Source organism: Zingiber officinale, chromosome 7A, assembly GCF_018446385.1.
Source record: "Zingiber officinale cultivar Zhangliang chromosome 7A, Zo_v1.1, whole genome shotgun sequence".
NCBI lineage: Eukaryota > Viridiplantae > Streptophyta > Magnoliopsida > Zingiberales > Zingiberaceae > Zingiber > Zingiber officinale.
In genome coordinates this window covers 138606541-138628521 of record NC_055998.1, presented here as the reverse complement: position 1 = coordinate 138628521, position 21981 = coordinate 138606541, and the positions used below count along the sequence as shown (strand labels likewise).

The 21981-nt window shown below is 35.5% G+C and overlaps 3 protein-coding genes across 4 annotated transcripts; 1 reads left to right on the top strand and 2 right to left on the bottom strand.

Moving 5' to 3' along the window:
* Positions 1–3220: 3220 nt before the first annotated feature.
* On the bottom strand, positions 3221–7800 carry LOC122002826 (zinc finger protein VAR3, chloroplastic-like). 2 transcript variants are annotated; one of them, XM_042558175.1, is made up of 6 exons: positions 7270–7800; positions 7040–7157; positions 6556–6839; positions 5418–5516; positions 3654–5338; positions 3221–3516 (listed from the first exon to the last, which is right to left on the bottom strand). In XM_042558175.1, the coding sequence occupies exons 1-5, from the start codon at positions 7719–7721 to the stop codon at positions 3700–3702; spliced, it is 2592 nt and encodes an 863-aa protein (XP_042414109.1). In that variant the 5' UTR covers positions 7722–7800; the 3' UTR covers positions 3221–3516; positions 3654–3699. The 2 variants fall into 2 exon arrangements, with proteins under 2 accessions (XP_042414109.1, XP_042414108.1); XM_042558174.1 differs by having other exon boundaries at positions 3221–5338.
* Positions 7801–9394: 1594 nt separating this feature from the next.
* Positions 9395–16257, top strand: LOC122002825. The gene is made up of 5 exons (XM_042558173.1): positions 9395–9767; positions 9951–10144; positions 11013–11334; positions 13443–13526; positions 15666–16257. Exons 1-5 carry the CDS (start codon positions 9669–9671, stop codon positions 15699–15701), a joined length of 735 nt encoding a protein of 244 aa, XP_042414107.1. The 5' UTR covers positions 9395–9668; the 3' UTR covers positions 15702–16257.
* On the bottom strand, positions 15663–19510 carry LOC122002824 (FHA domain-containing protein At4g14490-like). Its single transcript, XM_042558172.1, has one exon. The coding sequence runs from the start codon at positions 19415–19417 to the stop codon at positions 18437–18439; it is 981 nt and encodes a 326-aa protein (XP_042414106.1). The 5' UTR covers positions 19418–19510; the 3' UTR covers positions 15663–18436.
* Positions 19511–21981: the final 2471 nt, after the last annotated feature.

The following is a 21981-nucleotide window of genomic DNA, read 5'->3' as shown; positions in this document are numbered from 1 at the left end:
TAGAAGATGATCTATTATATGTGATTGATGGATTATAATAGATTTTATCTATTTAAGTGATGAAGTTTATCAAAATAAATTAATCCATAAAATAAATCATCCTTTGGATCCGTTGTCTGTATTTTTGCCCAATGTTTCTTAATTGGATTTGACAATTAACTATTTTATTTTAAATTTATTTCAATGAGGCCCAGAAATAGTGTTTGTTTTATTAGGTTTGAAGTTATCCAATTTAGGGGTCAAGCCGCAGATAAAAAATTTAATTTCATGTTTACTTGCACAAAAATGTGCACAGAGAATAAAAAAATACACAAATATTTAATTGTAATTGATGGTGTCACGAGGTGGCTTAACTTTGAAAATTTGGGCTTTTAATGGAATAAAAAAAGCTATGAATCCTGTTTTGATTAAGTATTAAATTATTGGGTTGATTAAAAATGGGTAAATTTTGTATTTTTTACCTCTGAAGTTGTTGGGGATGAACTTCACCCCCTTAGTTACATTTAAGAGGAAAAAAAATATCTAACTTTTGTATCGACTAATCAATGACATTGTTAAGACGAAACCGACCCAATGAGACATTGATGAGACGTCGAGCCATTAAGCTATGACCAAGATGTAAACTCACTTTCAATTCGATAAACCCCGATTCTTCAACCACTGAAAAAGTTGTTTATACTCAATGGATTTCAACCCTAAGAAAAAGATGCTACATGTTCGCGCTATGCTATCATCTCATTCAGTGAAATAGTATGGCTAGTGGAGTTTAGGGTAGAAAGCGAAAGGTTTTTCAATGGCTTAGTTGAGTTGAAAGGGTCATAATTGATGGCAAGTTTTGGAACTATTTTAATTAAGATAGGGATGAAAACATAAGTATTAACTAATGATTGAGATTAGTATTAATCTAAATATAATAATAATATTGGTTAGGGATGTTTATCTTTGATTATTTAATTTGCAATGGTAGTAGCGTTTTGATTGATTAATTGGTGCATGATCGCGTGCTAAATTAGGTCTTAGTTGTTAATTATAAGTCGGTAATAAAATACCATTGAGATAGTATATATTACTATATATGAGAGCTTGTTCGAGGAAAGTGATATATTTTTTAAAATTAATAATTTTAGAAGGATTATTTAAACTCTCTAAAAAAATCAAATTATAAGACATTAACTTTATTAATATTTGTTATATATTTGAGTTATGTCGTGTCAATTTGTAAAATATTTTTTTGAAGTGGGGATAGTTTGCTAAATAGACAAAAATACAAGAGCAAACATGAAATTTTTTCCAAAAATTTTACTTTAATACTTTCGCAAAAACCCCCTTATATTTTACATCTGTTACTAGAACTTTGCTAGAGTATTTTAATAATGTGGGTATTGAAGAAATTTGAAGGCGAATTGAAATTTTTCCTATTAATATGCAATATATTAATAATTTATTACAATAATAAATATTTTTTTATTAAGAGCATTAAAAAATATTGGTAAAAAAATTACATATAGTAGCTTAAAAGTTCCCTAGTTTGATCTTGGACAAGTGACTAACCCTAAAAATTAAAAAGCATTAGTGATCATGTAGTTCGGTATACAAACACAACACATTGGAGAAATCCAAGTGAGGGGACAAGAGCACAAGGCAACACAATGCAATGTCGTTTGATCTTTAGCAATGAAAGTTATGGCTAATGATTTAAACAAGGGCTAGGGTTACATTCGATTGCACAGGGTTTGGTTCTCAAAGGGGCCATGCTTACGGGCACAATTCAATCCGGGCCCAGAAGTCACATGGCAAAGTAAGACCTTGCCTTTCGTTTTCTAGCCAACCAAATCACTTCTTGTGAAGGTTGCTCGATTAGGTTTTTTTTTTTTACATGTATACATATGTCCTACATACCTAGACTTGCATTCAATTTAAGTGGTTGAGTTAACTAATACTAGATTCAAACAAAAAGGACAATAATACAGTAAGAGTCGGGCTTCAATTTCAATAAATTAATAGATAAAATTTTCTTAATAAATAATTGACCTAGAAAACTTTTCTAATAAGTCAATTGAGCTAATAGATTATCCACTACGAGCACTTCTCGATTATCCCAATATTGATAAAAAATTTATATAAGATCAAATCGATCATTCAAAATTAATCAATATAAGTTGATCAATGTAAATTAGATACTTGATGTCAACTAAAAAAATTATAAATATTATAACCTTCTGAACAAGTGGCATTAGAAAAAATTATAAACACTATAACCTTCTGAACAAGTGGCAAACCAATGATGATACAAATAGGAGCACCTCAGATCAATTTCCATTAGAAGCATTTATCTAACATGATTAATTCCAACAAACCTAACTACGATTGTTGAGCCACTACCTTAATGTCGGATAAAAAAACTTTCATAAAATCAAGTCGTTCATTTTCAGGATTAATCAATTTAAAAAATTAAATGCAAGAATTACCAAAAAAAAAAACACACTAAAGACATTATGGATTTTTAGCTCTTAAACTAGTAAAGAAAGTTTTCTAATTCTAAACTAAATTTGGATCTACATGTATTAATTCATCGAATATATTTGAACAAATTACCTTTTATTGGAATTTTTTTTTATAGGTTAGACGGAAATAGAAAAGGGCCAAAAAAAACGATAGTTTGCAACGTGTAAGTCAACGGATATTACTTCCCGATGAAGGAATTTTTACGAGTCAACTCAATTCAAGGTCATCATGTCTTGCCTTATCAGTTGTCCTAAAATATAATATCTTTTACTGTTTACCCTTCGGAAGAAGCCATAAAAGACAATAATAGTGGAAAGAAAATGATACATAATCAACATTATCCCATCAAAAATGGTACAGGTCTGACCATTTGAAAGCAGGATTACTAATGAATTCAAGTAAACAACTTTAATATTCATTCAACAATAAAAATAAATAAATTTATTTAGTTTGTTACCGGCTATGAACAAAATTTATAAAAAAAATAAAAATTATAAACAACCAAACAACTTGAACCGAAAACTTTAATAACTGTGAACTTGAACCACCTAAAATTTGACTGCACTTGGCTTGTTTATATAAGCCCTACTAAAAGAATGAAAGTGAAAATGTGAGATTGAGATTAGTAGTGGCGACAAATAGCGAGGAGGTTGTTCTAGGAAATGACGGCGACATGAGATGGTAATGGGAACAGTTCACCAAGCTACATGAGCAGTTGATAGAAACAAATCTCTTGGCAGGGGTTTTATTTCCCCCTTGCATCTGCTATTATCTGAACATATAATTATTACAACAATATTACCAGACAAATTGCAACGTCAACCACCACAAGCATATAATTATTATACGCTTCAGTGCCCCAAAAAAGGTGGTTGACTTCAGTACATAACACTAAACACTAAAAAAACTTTTCAAATCAAAGCAACATCTATGCATGTAACTATCAGTTAAAGGGAGTGTTATGCTACTGCTAGTTCCACCAAAGAAGTGATGCCCAACCTACACAGCACACTGCATATATGAGCAGCCCTGTAAGAGCTACTAAATTATGAAACCTTTGAATCACTTAATGACTTCAAGAGTTTTGATACCATAACAACAGATGCATATCCTCTAACTAAAAAATATGCTAAAAAAACTTACGAGACCTGGTTATTTTTTTGCCAAGAGAGCAGAAAATTTTTTGATGCAGGCTTATTCGTTGGCATCTGTATCTGGTTCAGATTTAATAATAGGAAGGTTTCTTCTGTATTGGGGAGATGTCAACCTCCTTTCCAATGGTGTCTTTCTTTTGCTTACGACAAATCGGTTGACCCCTTTTCTCATTGGCATTATTTCTGGAAAATCTTCATCCGGAATGTTGCTGAGTTCTGAGATGTCCTTAATTTGAGCAGCTCTCCGAAACCATCTTGCTGCCTTTGCCTCCTCTGACATGTCAAGAGGATCAGGTTCTGTGACACATGATCCTTCTAAACTCTTACCAGTGAAGTTTGGTTTCCAGCCTTCGTTGGTGCTCCCAGAAAGTTCTGTTTGCTGAGGACTAGCAGAAATGTTGGGACCGTTATATTGGTTCCACGAATGATCACCCGGATATCTGGAGTTATTTGGCAGTCCTGCTGAATAAGAAGTTTTAGTGTTTGGCGGATTAACTTCATAATTGTTCGAGTTCATGTTTGAAGACTCATGATAAGTCTGAGTGGAAGACCAATTTGTTGTATTTCCATCAGCCTGTTTGGACTTCTCAGTCACACTAAGAGGGCGTTCGCCCAGTGCCGAGGACCCTTCAGATGCAGAAGCTACTGGCTTAGAAACTTCTGGCTGTTTATCTTTCTTTGCAAAATAGTCTGGAGGAAAAGGAACAAAAGGAACAAAATTTGAATTATTGGCTTGCTCCATTGCTACCCGCCTCTTGTATTGTGGCGATGATAAAGAGCGGTCCTTCTTTTTGCTGACTACAAACCGATTCTCACCTTTTCGCAATGGCATGATTTCTGGAAAGTTGTCCAATGCTGCATTTGCCTGATTATATGCTGCATTTGCCTGATTATCAAGCTCTGAAACTTGTGTAAAGCTTTTGGAAGAATCAGAATACTCACTTCCCTTTCCCTCAGCTGAGCTCTCAGTCCCCTTTGGCAAAGAATCACTTGTCTGTCTGGACTCGATGGGAATTGGGCCTTCTGAATTTGATGATTGCCCCTTTTGAGGTTTAGCAAATGTATCTTCAGGTAAAGGCACAAATGGCACATAGTCAGGATCTGTCCTGTGGTTGACCAATTGATCCTTATATTCTGAAAAGCTGGATCTATTTCCAGATCCAGAATCGATCCCTCCTGCACTCACTGGCTTCTCTCCTGATGATGATGTGGAGGTGCGACCAAATATCCTGTCCAGTGTCTCACTGATTACAGAATCATAAGTTTTACGAGAACCCATCCCAACTGAAGCACCTTGCTGTAGTTGATTGCCCTCTGAAGAACTTGAATGAGTCCGGCCGTTGTTCTGGTTATTAGCCAACCTTCGTTCCAGAGGTGTTTTTCTTGTGCTGACAACAAATCTGTTCATCCCCTTTTGCATGGGCATGATCTCGGGGAAATCTTCATCAGCTACTGCATCACTCAAATCTGCAGAATCATTTAACTGGGACATTTTATTGAACCATCTTTCAGTCTTCTCATCATTGGCAGCTAGCTTCCGCTCAATTTCAGACTTGTCAATGCCACTTCTATTAAGGATCTGCTCAGCAGAATGTTCTGTCTCCAATGGGGTTGCAACAGGGCGTTTGCAGTCACACCTTAGGCATGACATATTTCGTCCATAATTGAAGAAATCACATCTAGCATATGAGAAAGAAAGGAGTCAGAAAAACAAGGATAAGTCAAGACGAGAAGGATGTTTCTTTGAGGGAAACTTACTGAGGACACTCCCACTCTCCACCTGTCAAAACCCTTTTTGGCCGAGATTCATTGCATTCAAGACATCTTACATTTCTTGCAAAGTTCATGAAAGTACATCTGCATAACAAAAGAGGTAGAATAACAAGTTATCAAGGTTAACAGCAGCAGGTAATAGAACCATTAGTATAATAAATTTAATCTCACATTAGTATTTTAAGTATATCATTTTATGCCTTTACATATACAAATAGATATATATTGTATAAAACATCATATACAAGGGAACAATAATGAAATATAATATTTTTTTTAGATGATGCATGATGGCTAAACAAAAGCCCTTACATAGAGTAGAATGCAAAAATGTTGCTCGGTAGCTCGACAAAAGGGAGTAGTTCATGGAGCAAACGAGAGACTACCTATATGAATATAAATCATTTATTTATTTTTATTTTTTTGTAATGATTGATGAAGGTAGACTAAAGCAAATGAAAAGGTTATTATTAAATAGGGTATATGATGATATGTAAGAATTTGGTGAGAAAAATTAATTTAAATGCACAAAAATAATCAACTAAATTAGACAAATGTAATTTCAAATAAAAGTTACGATTTTATTGAAGTGATATGAGTGTATCCGATGTTAACTAGGGTGAGCGTCCTGCCCATACTACTAAATACAACATGAGAGTTACATCTCTCCAAGTCCACTTAATTGTGTCATAACTAGGTTTTTTTCATTCCATGTCAATATAAAATAAGAAATGATAAAACAGTTACTTTTCCTGAAAAGATAAGATTAAATGACAAAGTCACAAAACATTACTAAAACTTTGTGAAATCAAATTTAAACGACCAAAAATTGTAATTCCTTTTAAAAAAAATAATTTACTAGATAAATGGACTGTCATGACACATTTCCATGCTATATTATGAGATTTACAAGTTTTGATTTACTCACTCTCATTTATATTTCAGATCATGTTGTATTATCAGACACGTAAAATATTGCCAAACCAGCTCCAACATGTAGTTTAGCCAATTTTTAGATAGCAAAAAATAATATTAAATGTAACAAAATATTGGATAATATCAGCACCAAACGAGTAATCAGCCAATATATAGTAGAAAGTATTGAAGTTACAAAATAACTTACTTTGGACAAATCCAGTCGCCTCTTTTCATCTGGACATTTTGTCCAGTTGGTCTTGGGAATTGATCATGTCGCATAACATTATGTCCATCAACTGCTTCATTTAACCCAGATCCTGGACCACGGACAACCAGATTCACTAGCTCGGCCAATAGAGTTTGTGTAGATTCACAAACAAGGTCTCTATTTCTTAAGGAATTTGCATCACTAGTGGCATGAATACTGCAAGCAAAGCTCACTAGATATCTCATAATATCAACAGTTTGAGCCACCTCAGAATCCTGTGCCTGAGTAATCCAAGCAATTAGAGAACATTATATTTTCTCAAACAAGTTAGGGTAATAACTTGTAAAACAAGTGTTACTTTAGAAAAACGAGCCACATTTATAATGTTCAATGGAAAAGAATCTAAACTGCAAGTGACAATGTCAAATAGTAATCTCCAAATGACAATTTATGTTCTGGTTCCTTCACAGTTAAAACTCACCTCAGCTCCATCAGCCCTTAGGAATGATTGCAATCGCCTTGTTGAATGTGCACCATTTTTAAACAGGAACGGTGAGCCATTCTCCACTATAATCTCAATATCCTTTTTGTTAAGGAACCTAAAAAACCATGAGATTAAACACTATTCAAGAAGATCTTTACTTCACAGAGCAAGTGATAAAATATAAGGAGAAAATTGTAATTGCAAACTAAAATACTAACGCCCAGTACCTTATAAAATGAGATCGATCTCTAGCAAATGAAAGGCAGGCTTGGGCAGTCTTCACCAACTCCTCTGTTAAATATTCTCCGGTCACAAGCGAATCATCGTCATCCCCAATGGCCAAAGGCGCCTGATTGCTAAAATAACCAGCGTTTCGCAGATAATCCAGAAGATTGGACCACTCCGGCCATGGGTGAAAAGCATTTGCGAGGAAAGTCGGCGTCGAGACCAGGGTCTCACTGAAGCCGTCCCTGGCACATGCGACCTGGTAAGGGAGCTGCACGGAGGCAGCGGAAGAGGAGAAACCAAGCCGAAGGCGGGCGGGGCAGGGGAGGAAACGGCGGCAGTGAACTGAGGAAACGGCGGCGTACGAGAAGGCAGGATGGCGGACGAGGCGGAGGGCTGGAGGGCGAGGAAACGGTGTGCTGAGGATGAGGAGGAGCCTGGAGGCGCCGCCCATCTCCGTCGTAGTTGTGTGGAAAACCTAGGAAGAGGGTTTTTCCCGTGATCCAACGGGGAAGAGAGTATCGAGTGTCGTGGTAGGTCAAGGATAAAAACGGAGGATGGGCGACGTGGCCGCTGGTGAGTGGTTATATAAAGAAAATATCTGATTTTATTTATTTATAATTTGTTTATTAATCCCCAAAATTATTTAACTTAAGTTTTGGAGTATAAATTTTATTTAACAAACTGATTAATCCTGAGATCGACCCAAGACACCGGGGTATATTTTTATTATCGTTGATTATATAAAAATAAGTTTTATCCAATTAAATATCAAAATCCTACTATTTAATTTTAACCTCATATATTTTTCAAATCACATAAGCATAACCAAATTTCTAGTATCCCATCATCGATTCTTTATTGTTCTCTCCTCCTCCCTCTTTATCCAATTTTTATTATATTTTTTTTTATTCTTTTTATATCACAATACATCAATATATTTGTATCTCATGGATTATTCAAGAAAAATAATAACGGTATCTATTTATCTCTATATCTCATCGATTATTTAGATGATATAAGACATTCTCACTATATAATTTGAGGTATGATTAATAACCTAATTTCTACTTTATTTATAGATTAATATTTTTATAAAATAAATTATACTAGTATTAAATAATATTATTTAGTTATAGATATTTATACATTATATTACACATGTATATGTGCACGATAACAATATTAATGAATGAGCACAATAACTAGTGTTAATGAAATATATTATTCTGAGTGGTATACATATATAAAAATGAATCGTAAAATCTCAGGTTTGATACAATGATAAAGTTTAACAGAACATTCTAAAATATCGTGATTCAATTCTTTGTTAGGGCATGTGCTAACGTTAAATTTGATAGAAAACTTGGGATGAGATGACCAGGGGTGGATCCACAGGGGGACGGCATCGGTGGTCTTCCCCCTGTCGACGGTGCAACTCGTAATATTATGGAGTTTCACGGGTGAAAATGAAGAATATCGTCCTTTGTTTCATGTAAAAATTTAGTTACGCTCAACTTAAATCATGATCGTCTTTTCATATTTAAATTTTTAGATCCACCACTAAAGAGGGTTGTGGCCCGAGTATCCATGAGCAGAAAAACCACGAGTGCCACGAGCATAGTTTGATGTTGGAACCGTGAGGACCGCAGAGATCGATCGCCAGTGCAATACCGTTAGCATTTCAATTTTTGGATATATCCTACGTTATAAAAAATATATCGTTAGTATTTTCAGATGAACCCAACGGGCGAATCAGGGGAGGGTAGGATGAAGCGTGCACACGTGAATTATTTTTTTAAAAAAAAGGTTGTAGGCCAGAGTTCAGATCCTCTTTCCCGAGATTTCTGAGTCCCCATATTTCTTCATCGATCGGACGGTCATTACAATCTCATGATATGCATTACATCCTTGAAATATGATATAATCCGTAGGATTAACGAGGAGACGTGGGGACTCAGAAATCTAGAGGATCTGAACTCTGTAGGCCGGATTTGTTTTTGGGTTGAAAAATACAATTTATTTGTTGTGAGGACTAGGCCTATTGGGCCGGGCTGGGCATACATTTAGGTAGTGGGGCTCATAGAAATTTAGTAACTGAGGGGGTGAAATCGAATAAAAAGGGTTGTTCGTTCGTGAGGACTGAACTGCAAGTTCCAGGAATCGTGCTCTCTTCGCCCAAAAATAGATGCCTCGTCGATCTTCATGGTTCGACCTCGCGGCCATCCAATTCGCCGGACTCCAACGACCGAAGGGAATTCGAGGGCGCAAGAAGCATCAAATTCAATCGGCATCAGTTTTGGAAGAATCATCCGTTTCTGCTCTCTTTCCCAATCTCTTGTTTTAGGTGTTCGATTCAATTTTTGAGCCCTTCGTTCTGTGCGGACATTGCTCTTTTATCATGCCCTGGCCTTCTGCGCCACTCGGATCACGGATTCGATCCTGGCTTCGCGACTACGATCGTTTGCAGTCCGTCGCTGTTGTCCTCATCTATATCCAGGTGAGTTATTCATCGTTTTTTCCCCATTGTTATTATAATTATTTCATTGTTTTTTTCCTTTTAGGATTCGGTTGGGATTTGTGGGGCATTAATTATAATTATTTGAATGACTTGAAGATTCTTTGGAATGTGATTGGGATTGATGATGTTTGACCATTATGTGCTAACTTTTTTTTATACTAGATCGGGTGTGCTCTGTTGGGATCGCTCGGGGCATTGTTCAATGGCGTTTTGCTGATCAATCTGGTGGCGGCACTTTTCGCACTTGTTGCCATTGAGAGCAGTAGTCAGAGCCTGGGAAGGACTTATGCAGTGCTTCTCTTCTTCTGTATTGTGCTCGACGTTGCTTGGTTCATACTTTTCTCGCGTACAATATGGTAAGAGCATTATGGTTTTATGTAACAACGCATGTTTGTAGGTTGTAGTAGCAAGTCTAGCTAGATGTTTGAAATCTGAACTTCAATTGTGTTACTTGTTGATTACAAGAGAATACATATCGGACTAGCTCTTGCATGATCCATTTTAAGGTTTCTTCAGAGCCTAATTGCTGCACTAGAATTTAATAGAATACAAGTTGAGTTCACTATTGAAGTTAGCCATCACCCTCGTTTTCTACTCGGAGAAGATCAAGTAATATTGGCAATTGGTAACTACTTGACCTGCAGTCATACTTCTTCCGAAGTTCTTAAACCTGCTAAAAGAAGTCCTTCCTGTGTCAAAGGATCTGCTAGAAGAAGAAAAAAAAAATGAAATTGAAAGCCTCATGACTCTTCTTTATCAGGAAGGGAACTTAATCCCATATGCTACATTAATGGCCTTGAATTGAGGATCCTATTAGAGTTTTCTTCACGCAATGACCAATTGATTGATAAGTAAGCAAGAATGGTATAGTGTGGGGTCAATGTACACATGGCAACACCAGATACTAACAATTCAAATGGCATGATGCCAGAACTAAACCTAGTGCATTATCTCCAATTATCTGGTTCACTTATGATGCATGTTTTATTTTTGGCAATATATTTATTATTCATGGTTGTTGCAAATTCAGTCATCTTGCATGATGCTATGCTACAAATTAATGCAACACATAATCACATTAAATTATTAGTAACTCCAAACTTTTTTAGGTGAAAAATAAAATTTTAGCTATCATAATTGGTTTACATCAAGGCTTTGTGACCTTATATTTGTTATGCATTGGTATCGACACATGATTTTTCTTTTGCAATGTATATTCTGTAGGAATATCACTCCTGATCAGAAGTTTGGGCCGCTACTTATTTTCTCACTTAGACTTGCTTTATTGATGGAAATAATTGGCTTTTTGGTGAGGTTTTTGTCCTCATTCTTATGGATTCAGATGTATAAATTGGGCCTTTCGACAGTGGACAGTTCCATATACCATACAGATTATAGTGTTAGAAATAGCTTCGTGAACCCTCCAACACATGGAGTAGCTAGGCAAAACTCCACTAGTGATGAAATTTTGGGAGGTTCTGTCTATGATCCACCCTATTACTCCTCTCTTTTTGAAGACCCACAAGAAAAGCAACACAATCCTAGGGTATTATCTGTACTCTTTTCTTGTTTCAACTTAATGCTGTCATATGTTACTAAATAATCATAAAATAATGCAGCTCATTCATTCTATTCTGCTAGTATTCTTATTTATCTCACTGTAGACTTCTTGGAAAATATGTCTATAAATGAACAATGTTATTATAAAAAATAGGCTTTTGGTGCATCATCCAGATTACACTTTGACTGGTTTCAATGCATTTTTCATAACCATAGCTTTAGTTTCTTAAATTGAACTTGTGCTGCATAACTTTTGTTCTATGTTACTTAAAGTTAACTTTTAGGTGATACCATAGAAGAATCCTGGCATTTACTTATCTAATACCTGGCATTTACTTATCTCAGTTTAGGTCAAGTATAATTGTCATTGTTTCTATGCTGGAACTTTTTAGGTCAACTATATATAATTTCTTAAAAGTATTGTTTCCTTTGTTACTTGCAGGGTGGGTGGGGAGAGCTAACGTCAATTAGTCAGGACAAACATGCACAATTATAAGGATGAAAATTGATAGTTAGATGACATTAAGTACCCATGAGGTGGTATAGTCCATCAATGATTTGGTTGTAGTCACATTGTCATCATATACGTCATAAACTCATACATTGGGGGTCGAGCTTGCCTGGGCTATTGCATTTGCTTGCATCTCTGATTCCACTTGTCGCCTTTTCGATCATCATAGTTCAATCTTTAATTTCGAAACAATAAAAATACAATAAAAATAATAGAAAATTAATTTCCCTCCTTATTTCTTTCCCCACAACTAAACACAATTAGGGAAAATATTAATTTCTCTTCTCTTTGCTTTCTTTCTCTATTTTGCTTTCATTTTCATATTTTTTCTATGCCAAGGACACATAACCAATCAATGGACTAAAACTTCCTTCCATCTTAGTTTTCACTGAAGTAAACAAGAGAAGATCATCAACTCAGTTTATGCATTTTTGGTCATTTGGTTTCCAATTATCAATATGTTGATACTCAAATATTCTAAGATTCTTGCACAAAAACTGATACAATCTCTACTAGTTCTCCACATAGATTATGCAAACAACTAATCGCTCAAAAACAATATCACTCTCCCTCAACTCGTCAGTAATGAACACTTAAACAATTATATGTCTGGGAAATTATGCAAAAATGGCCCAATAATTTAAGTAAAATACAAGTTAGTCAATGTAGATATACTTCTCTATGTGTGGCTCAAATACAAGTTAACAAAGTTTAATAAGTATAGTTACATGTAAAAAAGCTAATATAATTTTAAATGGAGAAGTGCCAGTAGTGCACATGATGAACTATGATTTGTTTGCAAATTGTATTAAACATTTCTCAATTATGTTTTATATGCATAACAAAATAGAAAATAAGATATTTTCCACTGGAAATATTTCCCTCTAGAATGGATTTTCATGAAATAAATGAAGCCTTTGCTCTATTTATATTTCTAGTGCATTTTTGTTCAAAATAAATTATATTTGAACAAAAAATTTGTGTCAACTGTGCCGTATTAAATTATGTCTTCATAATTAAAGTGTATTCAAAATTGAAAGAAAAGTCAATCACCACTTATTACAGTTGGTAAATACTTATTGTTCTTACAAAATTGTGTTCCATGTGATGAAGCCTTTTTTGGCGATTTGGTCACTAGAATAATCCTACTATCATATCTACATAAATATCAGAATGGAATTCTCGAGATATTTGTGTGATAGTGTTCAAAGATGATTTTACAAATGGCTTCAAGTATCTTATAGGTAGACATAACTTTCCAGGATTTATTTATTTTCCATGGATTATTGTCTTGTATCTTTGAAGTTTCATATGAAACACTATAAATATTCAACTGTTGTTGGTTTTGATTACCACTCCGCTTATTTTATCATCAGCTCAATCTTTTCCACATGAAATTGTAAACTTTTGTTAAGTCCTTTAAGCAATTAAGTATTAGATAAAAGGATTTTTTTGGTAATAATCATATACAAAGAAAAGCTTATCACTTAGATTTGTTTCATATGAGACTTTTATGCTTATAGTATGTTTTTTTTAAATGTATATAATGATAAATTAAGTTGCTGGCTAATTTCTTTTGATAGGGTGGAAAACAGATTGTTCATGATGGTAACTCTTCTTCAGTAAATGATTCTCCAAAACTCACGTCATTGGTTGGTTCTTTTCAGGTTAGACATACAAGTGCTTTTTGAGAAATTTCTTTATTTAGTTGTTGAGCTGTATTCTTCTATATATAATCCATACATGCAAATGTGATGTATCTGAGTTGAGAATTTCATTACTGAATACTTAAAAACTTCCATAGAATCAATATTTTGTTTTTACATGGTACTGACTCACAAATTGGAACCAGATAAAAGTTAGCTTAAGTTTGAGGGAACTATCAATCTACCATTTTTTTTTTGTGTGAACTTGAACATCTTAGACTAATAGTTGATGCATATGTAGCAAGATAGCATTGTGCTGAGGGTATAAGATCCATGTCATTAACCTGAATAGTTGGCCTTGACACGCTTGCAATGGTGATGATTTAATCCCTAGCGTGCCTTCAATATATATTCACTCACGAAATGCCTTTCTTGATCACCATTGTGGCAACCTAGAAATTTAATCAAGTTCCTATAGTTTGAATGACTTTTCTAAGCATATTACACTCATTTTCTTATCAATCATATCAAGGTGATTTCATTCCCTCTGCACTCATTGTGTTCCACTCCCCTTGCATTGCATTCCCTTCCTTCGCCTTTACACACCAAAGCAGCAGAAGCAATCAGATAGTATAAATTAGTTGCAGAGTAGATAGAGCCTAAGAAGAGTGAAGAAGTAACAAAGTAACAGAGTAGAGCCTGACTTTTGCTGTTTTCTTTGGTTTCAAGGCCTTGTTGAAACTCGAGGTTGCTCTAGTGGCGCCTAAAAGCTATACTCTCAATAACTACTACTAACATCACTGTCACCATTGCCGTTTCTCCTGCATCACACACATGTTGAGTGACTTTGGAAACACTTTTCATTGGCAACAAGTTATGGTGAGGTGGGAGAGGAATTGAGGTAGGAAGGTTAATTTAGTTGCAAGACATCAAGATCGGGGAGCAACGCTAGCCATGAGGGTTAGAAGTGCTATGTAGGCGATGAGTACTAGAAAAAAAAAAAAGAGTATTGTTACCATAAAAGTGTAAATTAATAAATGGGATGATGTGGCATTTGAGTTGATAAATATACCCTCTGGGATAACTGCAATGTCAGCATGTAACTAATAAAAATAAAATTGTGGTTAGCGATAGATTTGATAATTTTGAAATATCTGGTAAATTTGTTTAAAAGGGCAATATTCACGATATTTTTGCAATTAACCCTTAAGAAATAAGAGTTTTTAGAGTATTTGCCAGAGAAATTAAGGAATAATAAACTTTTAAAAAATGATGTTTTTTTCTCAATTTTTCTTTAGTATTCTATTCCTATTTTTCACTAAAAATGAAAATTGAAAACACACTTATTCTCCTTTTCTTGTGTAGGGCATCATTAACTTACTTTCAATTACATGCATTGTCTTGGAAGAAAAATTGTAATATAACCACCTGTTTCTGTTGAGGAACCCATTTATCTAACCATATTACATGGAGATATATCAAATCTCTTTTTGAACTCATAAACCATAGTTTATGAGCCTAAAATAAGCCAAATAATGATGCAGCAATTTGTTCAACTAGAAAAGTATGTGCAGGTCCATTTGAAGCACAATATAATTTTTCCTAGTCTTGTAAATCACTCTGTACCTTCTCTTTTGCCGGAAACTTAAGGAGCATTTCTTACACCGCGAATTATGATATCTGCAAGTCTTATCTGATCTTTCGAACATATCTATGGCATTAAATTGAAGATTATGATTATTTGAGGCATGTGAGCTTACCATGTGAGATTACTTGAACTGCTTCTAGATTTGTGAAAATGGTGCACCAGCCCTATTAAACTTCTTAGTGCTTTTCAAGCTAAGGAAATATATCTTTGTCGTATACTTCTAGTGAGTTCTTAAACTCCTGGCTTCTCTTTCTTGCTCTAATGGACAGTTTATTTATCACAAAGTTCTTGTTACTTTCATGCATTAAAATTTGTTCTTTCTTGTGTTGAGCTCCACACATCTCAGGACCAATCAGTTGTTTTGTTATTCTATTCTAACATTCAAAGTGAACAAATGTAATACCCACTAAATAATGCAGTAAGGCTCAATTCTCTTCTGCATTCTACAGAGTAGTGTATTGCTATTCTTCTTTTCTTTATGCTCTAGATTTAACTGAAATGTATATGTGCAGGCTGATATTGCTTTGAGAAAGCCCCTATTGCAATGATCTTTAGTGTATCCTTATTCACAATTTTTTGGAGTCGGTGACTTTTAGACAAGGATTTGGTTGCTTCCCAATTACCAGTATTGGCGTGATGGTTTATCTCAATAGGATGCAAACGTCAGTCCTTGTTCTTTCGATTCTTGGGCATTTCAGTGGAGTTTCAACTCTTCCTCTGGCCTCTAAATCCTGTGACCGAAGCTAGAACACTAATTTTAGAAACAGATACCATGGAGCTTTAAATCATTTTGGATGTAGGGAGATGGAGTGATACCTTGATCTAATCATTAACATCACCTGGATTGATTATCATCAGTTGAGTGTTTCAGGCCATAGTTTAATGATCTTCTACGATTCTTTGGGGCTTTTGATCCACTCGGTATGCAGTATCGGTTATGTCAATCCAGTTTCATTGCTAAATTTCATTTCTCTTGCTCTGAGACTGTTGGTATACAAATGGGCAGAAACATCATTGCTTATATTGTTGTTAAAGATTATTGGAATTCATATATCTGTACATAGCAGCTTCTTAAGAGATGAAATAAAAAATATTGTTTTGTCAGTCAAGGTTTCTAGTTTTACTGCACATTTCAGAACACGAGAAAAAAAAACTTCAAGAACTGGTATTGTGACTTTGAAGCCAAAACCACTTCTTCACAACAACCTGAATGAGCAATAGACATGTAAATTATTTTCCACAAAATAAACAAACTCTAAATAGATCCAAACAAGTGTTGCTTTAGATCAATCTCAACTATCAAGTAGGTATAAGATGCAGTTTAAAACTCATTGAAAGACAAATTGCAATAAATTAGTCTTTGTATGTAAACAATTCAACATTCAACTTGTTATACATAACAAAAGCTACAATATCGACTACTGGTACAAAAATGATGATTAATGTCACTTGTAAGCAAACCTATATAAAATGAATTTCTACTTTATAAATTTTCTTAACCAAGTGCTCCTAAAATTAACATGTTCCCTATATTTAGACTATCAAATTGTATCATTTAGAGTATCAAAGAAACTCTAACATTGCAGAAATCTTTAGCCTACAAATGTGTGAAAACGTTATGCTATTCAGCCTGCAAGGTGATGGGTGTGTGTTTGCCAAAAGTCTCAACTAGTTACAAGCATTTACAGATGCTAATGTATAGAAGCTGTAAATAAAGGCCTTTGGCCATCCTTCCGACCAACAAAAAATATGTTAACAACAATCTCTCACATGGCATGCTGTAACTCTATCAGTGGAACTCAAACAAAAGCATGTGTGTTATCACCAGAGTCGAGTTAACTTCTCTAACCAATTGCAGTGGCAATAGTAGTACACTGGAAATGAACAAAACATGCTCTAAATCTGAACATGGAATTCATCAAATCTGTTCGCCAAATCTAAAATTGAATTCACAAATCTAAACATCAAGGGAGTGACTCGTACACCGAAACTGAAATTCAGATCAAAATTTTATCAAAACAGCAGAACTAGAATTCAAAAAGTGCATGGTGATCTACCATGGAATTGGTCATACCTATCCCTTTGATCACCTCAAATTCGATCAGCACGACCCATGTTTCTTACTCATACCTTCAGAACTAATGGGGAATAAAATAGGAATTCAAGTGAACCAAACATGCCCTAATATAATAACGGTAGATGAAGAGGAAGTGCCTAATGTCAGTGCTGGAAAAATAAATTAATAATAATTTGCATATTACAAGTAAGCCAAAGGTATAACAGTTATCAAAATGTTATATAATAAACAAAGTAATACAATGATGAATTTACAAAAGGAAAATCGTCTAAAAAAACAAACAAATGATCAATTAATAATAAATAGTTCATTACCAGCACCAGGTGGGCAAGACTGCAACATGATTATATTTCTCAGAATTAATCAGATGTCATACAGAGACAATGGAAATGATACTATATATATATATATAGAAGTTGAAACAATTTTAGAGAAATACAAGGGAAAAAGATCTTCGAGATCCTTTTTTTCTCTAAATTTAAATAAAATGAGCAGTTTGCTTGGGTCAGTTAGATTGTTGAATCTGAAACCAATCAGAACCATCAGACTAAGTTGATCATCCATGTCAGCATGTCAAACACAATAGTAAAGCAGACAATTCCATCCAACCAGTTCAAAAGAATCAACCACAAAGAAAATCATATTGATCAAGCAAAATATAGAGCGTGCTGAACATGCGACTGAAGTATTCATCTCTAATGCAGTGATTAGTAAGCCATATAGCGTGATGGTAAAATAATGCACATAGAATCATCTCTACTTTTCCAATCACTTAACAACTCTATAAGGCAGTAGGCAACTCTACTGCAGGTTATCAAATATAATAAATGAACAATAGGCAATCTTGAACATTTCTGAGCTATCAAACTCACCCTAACATTTTCACAGATATATTCACATACTTGCAAAAACAAAACTCTACTTCATTTTTCACATCTATACATTTTGCATAAAAATCTATTCAAGTGTATATATTGATAAGCAATATTAGATGAAAGGAGAGTGGCTCCCATGTAATTCAAAAGATTTGAAAATGCAAAATAGTTCTACAAAAGGTTTCTCTTGGACTAGACTTCCACGCCATCATAATCACTAATTTCCTAGATTTCTAGCGATAATATAACGGCGAATTTAGAAACTAGAGGAAAGGCTCACTAATTTTTAGATATTTTAAAGCAAAACAACTGAAATTTAACATATCTGTACTTATTGAGAAGTGGAACTCATTTCTATGAATTCATCAAAGCGTCGTGCTGTCTCCCTCAAATTCGCAATAGCCTCCTCTGCCATATCATTAATCATCAGAGGCAAGACCTTCTCCATTCGAGCAAACCATTGTCCTAATGTCATTTTGTCCAAATCCACTTCTTCTTCTTCCTCTTTTGCTAATTCTTCTCTTTCTCCAGCACTTGCTGTTTTCTCAGTAATATCACCTTCCACCACCACCACCTTCTCTGCTTCAACTGCTTCTACAGCTTCAACATCTTTGGAATCAGGATGCTTATCTGAATCATGAGACTTGACCACTTCATTTTCATCCTTAGAAGCCTTAGCAGCATATCTTGTAGCAGGCCTTCTACCCCTTGTCCTAGGCTTTTCAAGAGGGACCTCCACTTCAACGATTTTCTCCACAACCAGGGGTTGCAAATCCTCATCTTTGTTCACGCTTGCAGAAGCAGAAGTACCCTTCTTCGGCCTTCCTCTACCCTTTCGATCCTTATTCCCATTCGTCACATCAGCTACCAACTCCTCTACGACCGGGAGGGAAGGCGCGACCTTCCGGGCCCCTCTCCTTCTCTTCCGGCCTACCTCACTCCTCTCCTCTTCTTCTACACAGAAATCACCCACTTGCGGCCCTTCCGAAGCGAGGACCTTAACAGAGATGGCGGTGAACTCGCCGATCTTGATGGTATCGCCGTCCGAGACGGGAAACGGAGAGGAGGGCGGGATCTGGAAACCGTTGACGAAGGTGCCGTTGGAGGTGCCGAGATCGGAGACGGACCAAGAGGAAGCTTCGTGTTGGAACTGGAAGGTGAGGTGCTTCTGGGAGACGCCGGGGTCGCGGACGGCGAGGTTGTTTCCCTTGATGATGCGGCCGACACGGGCGACGGCGGCGGCCTTGCATTCGAACGTCTCACCCTTCTTTGGGCCCTTCTCCACAGTCAATCGGAGTGACGGGAGCTCCATCGGAAGCGAGAAACCCTAATCCTACTGCGTCGGCGACGACGAAGAGACGAGGAGTAGAGGCGGGGAATGAAAATTTGAGTTTCGAAATGTTGTTGAGTCATCTCTACTTATCGGCTCTAGGTCTTTATCCGAAGTTGGATAGAGGGACGGACGATCTTTCGGGTAGAAAATATGGGGAAAAAAAGAGAGTAAATTTTGTTGATCAAAATCGGACTAGCTAAGAATTTTTATGTTTTTAATTATAATATATATAATTACATGCATATAATTAATATATACATATGATATTACTAAATATTCATATATATATATATATGCATGTATATATTTTGACTGATTAAATTTTAACCATTTAAAGTATCTATCGTTATAATGTTACTGTGCATTAACGCCGCGTTGCAAGATGCCAACGTGGCGTTCAAAAGCTTGAACGCGTTCAAGTGTTCGTGGGGTGGGCCAGGGCGGGCCCACCCCATGTGCAAAACTTTTTTTTTTACTATTTTTACCAACGGCACATGCAACGGCTTGTTATTTTTTTTTAATTTTTTACCAACGGTACATGCAACGACTTTTTTAAATATAAGTTTTTTAATAATAATTTTTTTAAATAACAGATTTACATTTTTTAATTAAAAAATAAATAACGGCTAGTTATTTAACGGTTACTTTTTAACGGCTAGTTTGAAATTTCGACTATAAATATTAATCCATATGTGCACATATTTTCATTCCCACTCACTACACTTTCAATTTTACTCTCTAAATTCTCTCCCTATCTATTTTTTTCAAGTTCATACCATCTTATTTTCTATCCGAAATGGATGAAAATAATAGGGCATTTTTTACAAATTTCTTGAATTATACAAACATGTCGCAAGAATATTCATCTTCCCAAAATCCACAAATTCCACTAAATTATCAATACCCACATCCATTTCCCAATATGTCATTTCTGACCTCCACAAAATCTTCAAAATGTCCAAGGTTTTGGAAATTCTATGAATCATCTGAATTATGCCTCTCGAGGTCCATATCAACCGCTTCCAGCTGAATATTGGCAAAACATGAGCCATCCATATTTCACGTCGTCAGTTGTTCATGGATATGGTACCCCGCACACAACTGGTATGTCTTTCACTCCTTCTATGAATCATCTGAATTATGTCTCTCGAGGTCCATATCAACCGCTTCCAGCTGAATATTGACAAAACATGAACCATCCATATTTCACGCCGTCGGTTGTTCATGGATATGGTACCCCGCACACAACTGGTATGTCTTTCACTCTTTAGATGTCTAATGAACCTGCAACTCTGACATTTGTCCCGGAGACTCAACTTTCCGACCGTGAATCCCCAATTGAGGTGGTCAATTTAGAAAAGACGATTTCAAATGCTGAGGGTACAAGAAAACGTTCAAGTTGGACAAAGGTTGAAGACGAGGTCTTAGCGAGAAGTTTTGTCACTATCAGTGATGATCCAATAATCGGCAATGATCAAAAGGCGGATGCTTTTTGGGGACGGGTTGCAAGCTACTACAATGAGAATCTTCCCCTAGGTTCAAACACCAGAAGTACAAATGTTATACGGTCACATTGACACAATATAATCCAAAAGAAGGTATATCGATTCAACGCAAATTACAATAGTATTTATAGTTCATATCGAAGTGGTCATAGTGATGAAGATATATTGAGGTTTGCGTATGAAAAATATCTATCCGAAAACAATGGTGTTGCATTCAATCTCGAACATGTGTGGAGAATTGTCAAAGACCGTCCAATGTTTACTCCACAGTCCGCTGATCACTTTGTGGCCACAAAGAAGACGAGGACCTCAGAGTCGGGAGCAAGCAACACCTCCTCCAACCAAGAGGTGAGTACCTGGATTATGAAGATACTCGTCCAATGGGGCAAAAGGCAGCAAAAAGAAAGGGAAAAGACAAAATAAAATCTACCATGGAGGATCTGACAGTAAACTATAACAATATTATCACAAAGTTCACTGAGTACACAAGCGTGAAGAAGTCCGAAGTCGATTTGAAACAAAAACAACTCGAAGTAGAGGAGATTAAGGCAAAAGCTGCATTGTCCAAATCTGAAGCTAAGAATCGTCGCTTGAAGTTGAAGGAGTACGAAATATTGAACAAAGACACCTCGCAGATGACAAAGGAGGAGCTTATCATACATGAATATCTGTGCAAGGATATTAGGTCAAGATGGAATATCTAAATTGTTTACTTAACGTTCATTTTCTAGTATTATTATATTTTCGAGTGATTGTAATTTTTAATTATTGTATTTCTCATTTTGATTAATGTGATTTTTAATTATTATAATTTTGTAAAATAGTCGTTATAAATAAGTCGTTATAAACTAGTTGTTACAACTAGTCGTTGCAAACTAGCTGTTACAACTAGCCGTTGCAAACTAGGCGTTACAACTAGCCGTTGGAAACTAGCCGTTGCAAACTAGGCGTTACAACTAGCTGTTGGAAATTTACCGTTGCAAATTAGCCGTTGCAACGCGACGTTGCATACTAGTCATTGCAAACTAGCCGTTGTAT

Excerpts from the sequence above, each read along its gene's own strand:
- LOC122002826 (XM_042558174.1), bottom strand. The coding sequence starts at position 7,721 with ATGGGCGGCGCCTCCAGGCTCCTCCTCATCCTCAGCACACCGTTTCCT. Across the intron at positions 7,158-7,269 it reads GATCGATCTCATTTTATAAG|GTTCCTTAACAAAAAGGATA; the intron begins GTACTGGGCGTT and ends ATGGTTTTTTAG. Across the intron at positions 5,517-6,555 it reads GGCGACTGGATTTGTCCAAA|ATGTACTTTCATGAACTTTG; the intron begins GTAAGTTATTTT and ends TTTGTTATGCAG.
- LOC122002825 (XM_042558173.1), top strand. The coding sequence starts at position 9,669 with ATGCCCTGGCCTTCTGCGCCACTCGGATCACGGATTCGATCCTGGCTT. Across the intron at positions 9,768-9,950 it reads TTGTCCTCATCTATATCCAG|ATCGGGTGTGCTCTGTTGGG; the intron begins GTGAGTTATTCA and ends TTTTTATACTAG. Across the intron at positions 10,145-11,012 it reads CTTTTCTCGCGTACAATATG|GAATATCACTCCTGATCAGA; the intron begins GTAAGAGCATTA and ends TATATTCTGTAG.
- LOC122002824 (XM_042558172.1), bottom strand. The coding sequence starts at position 19,417 with ATGGAGCTCCCGTCACTCCGATTGACTGTGGAGAAGGGCCCAAAGAAG.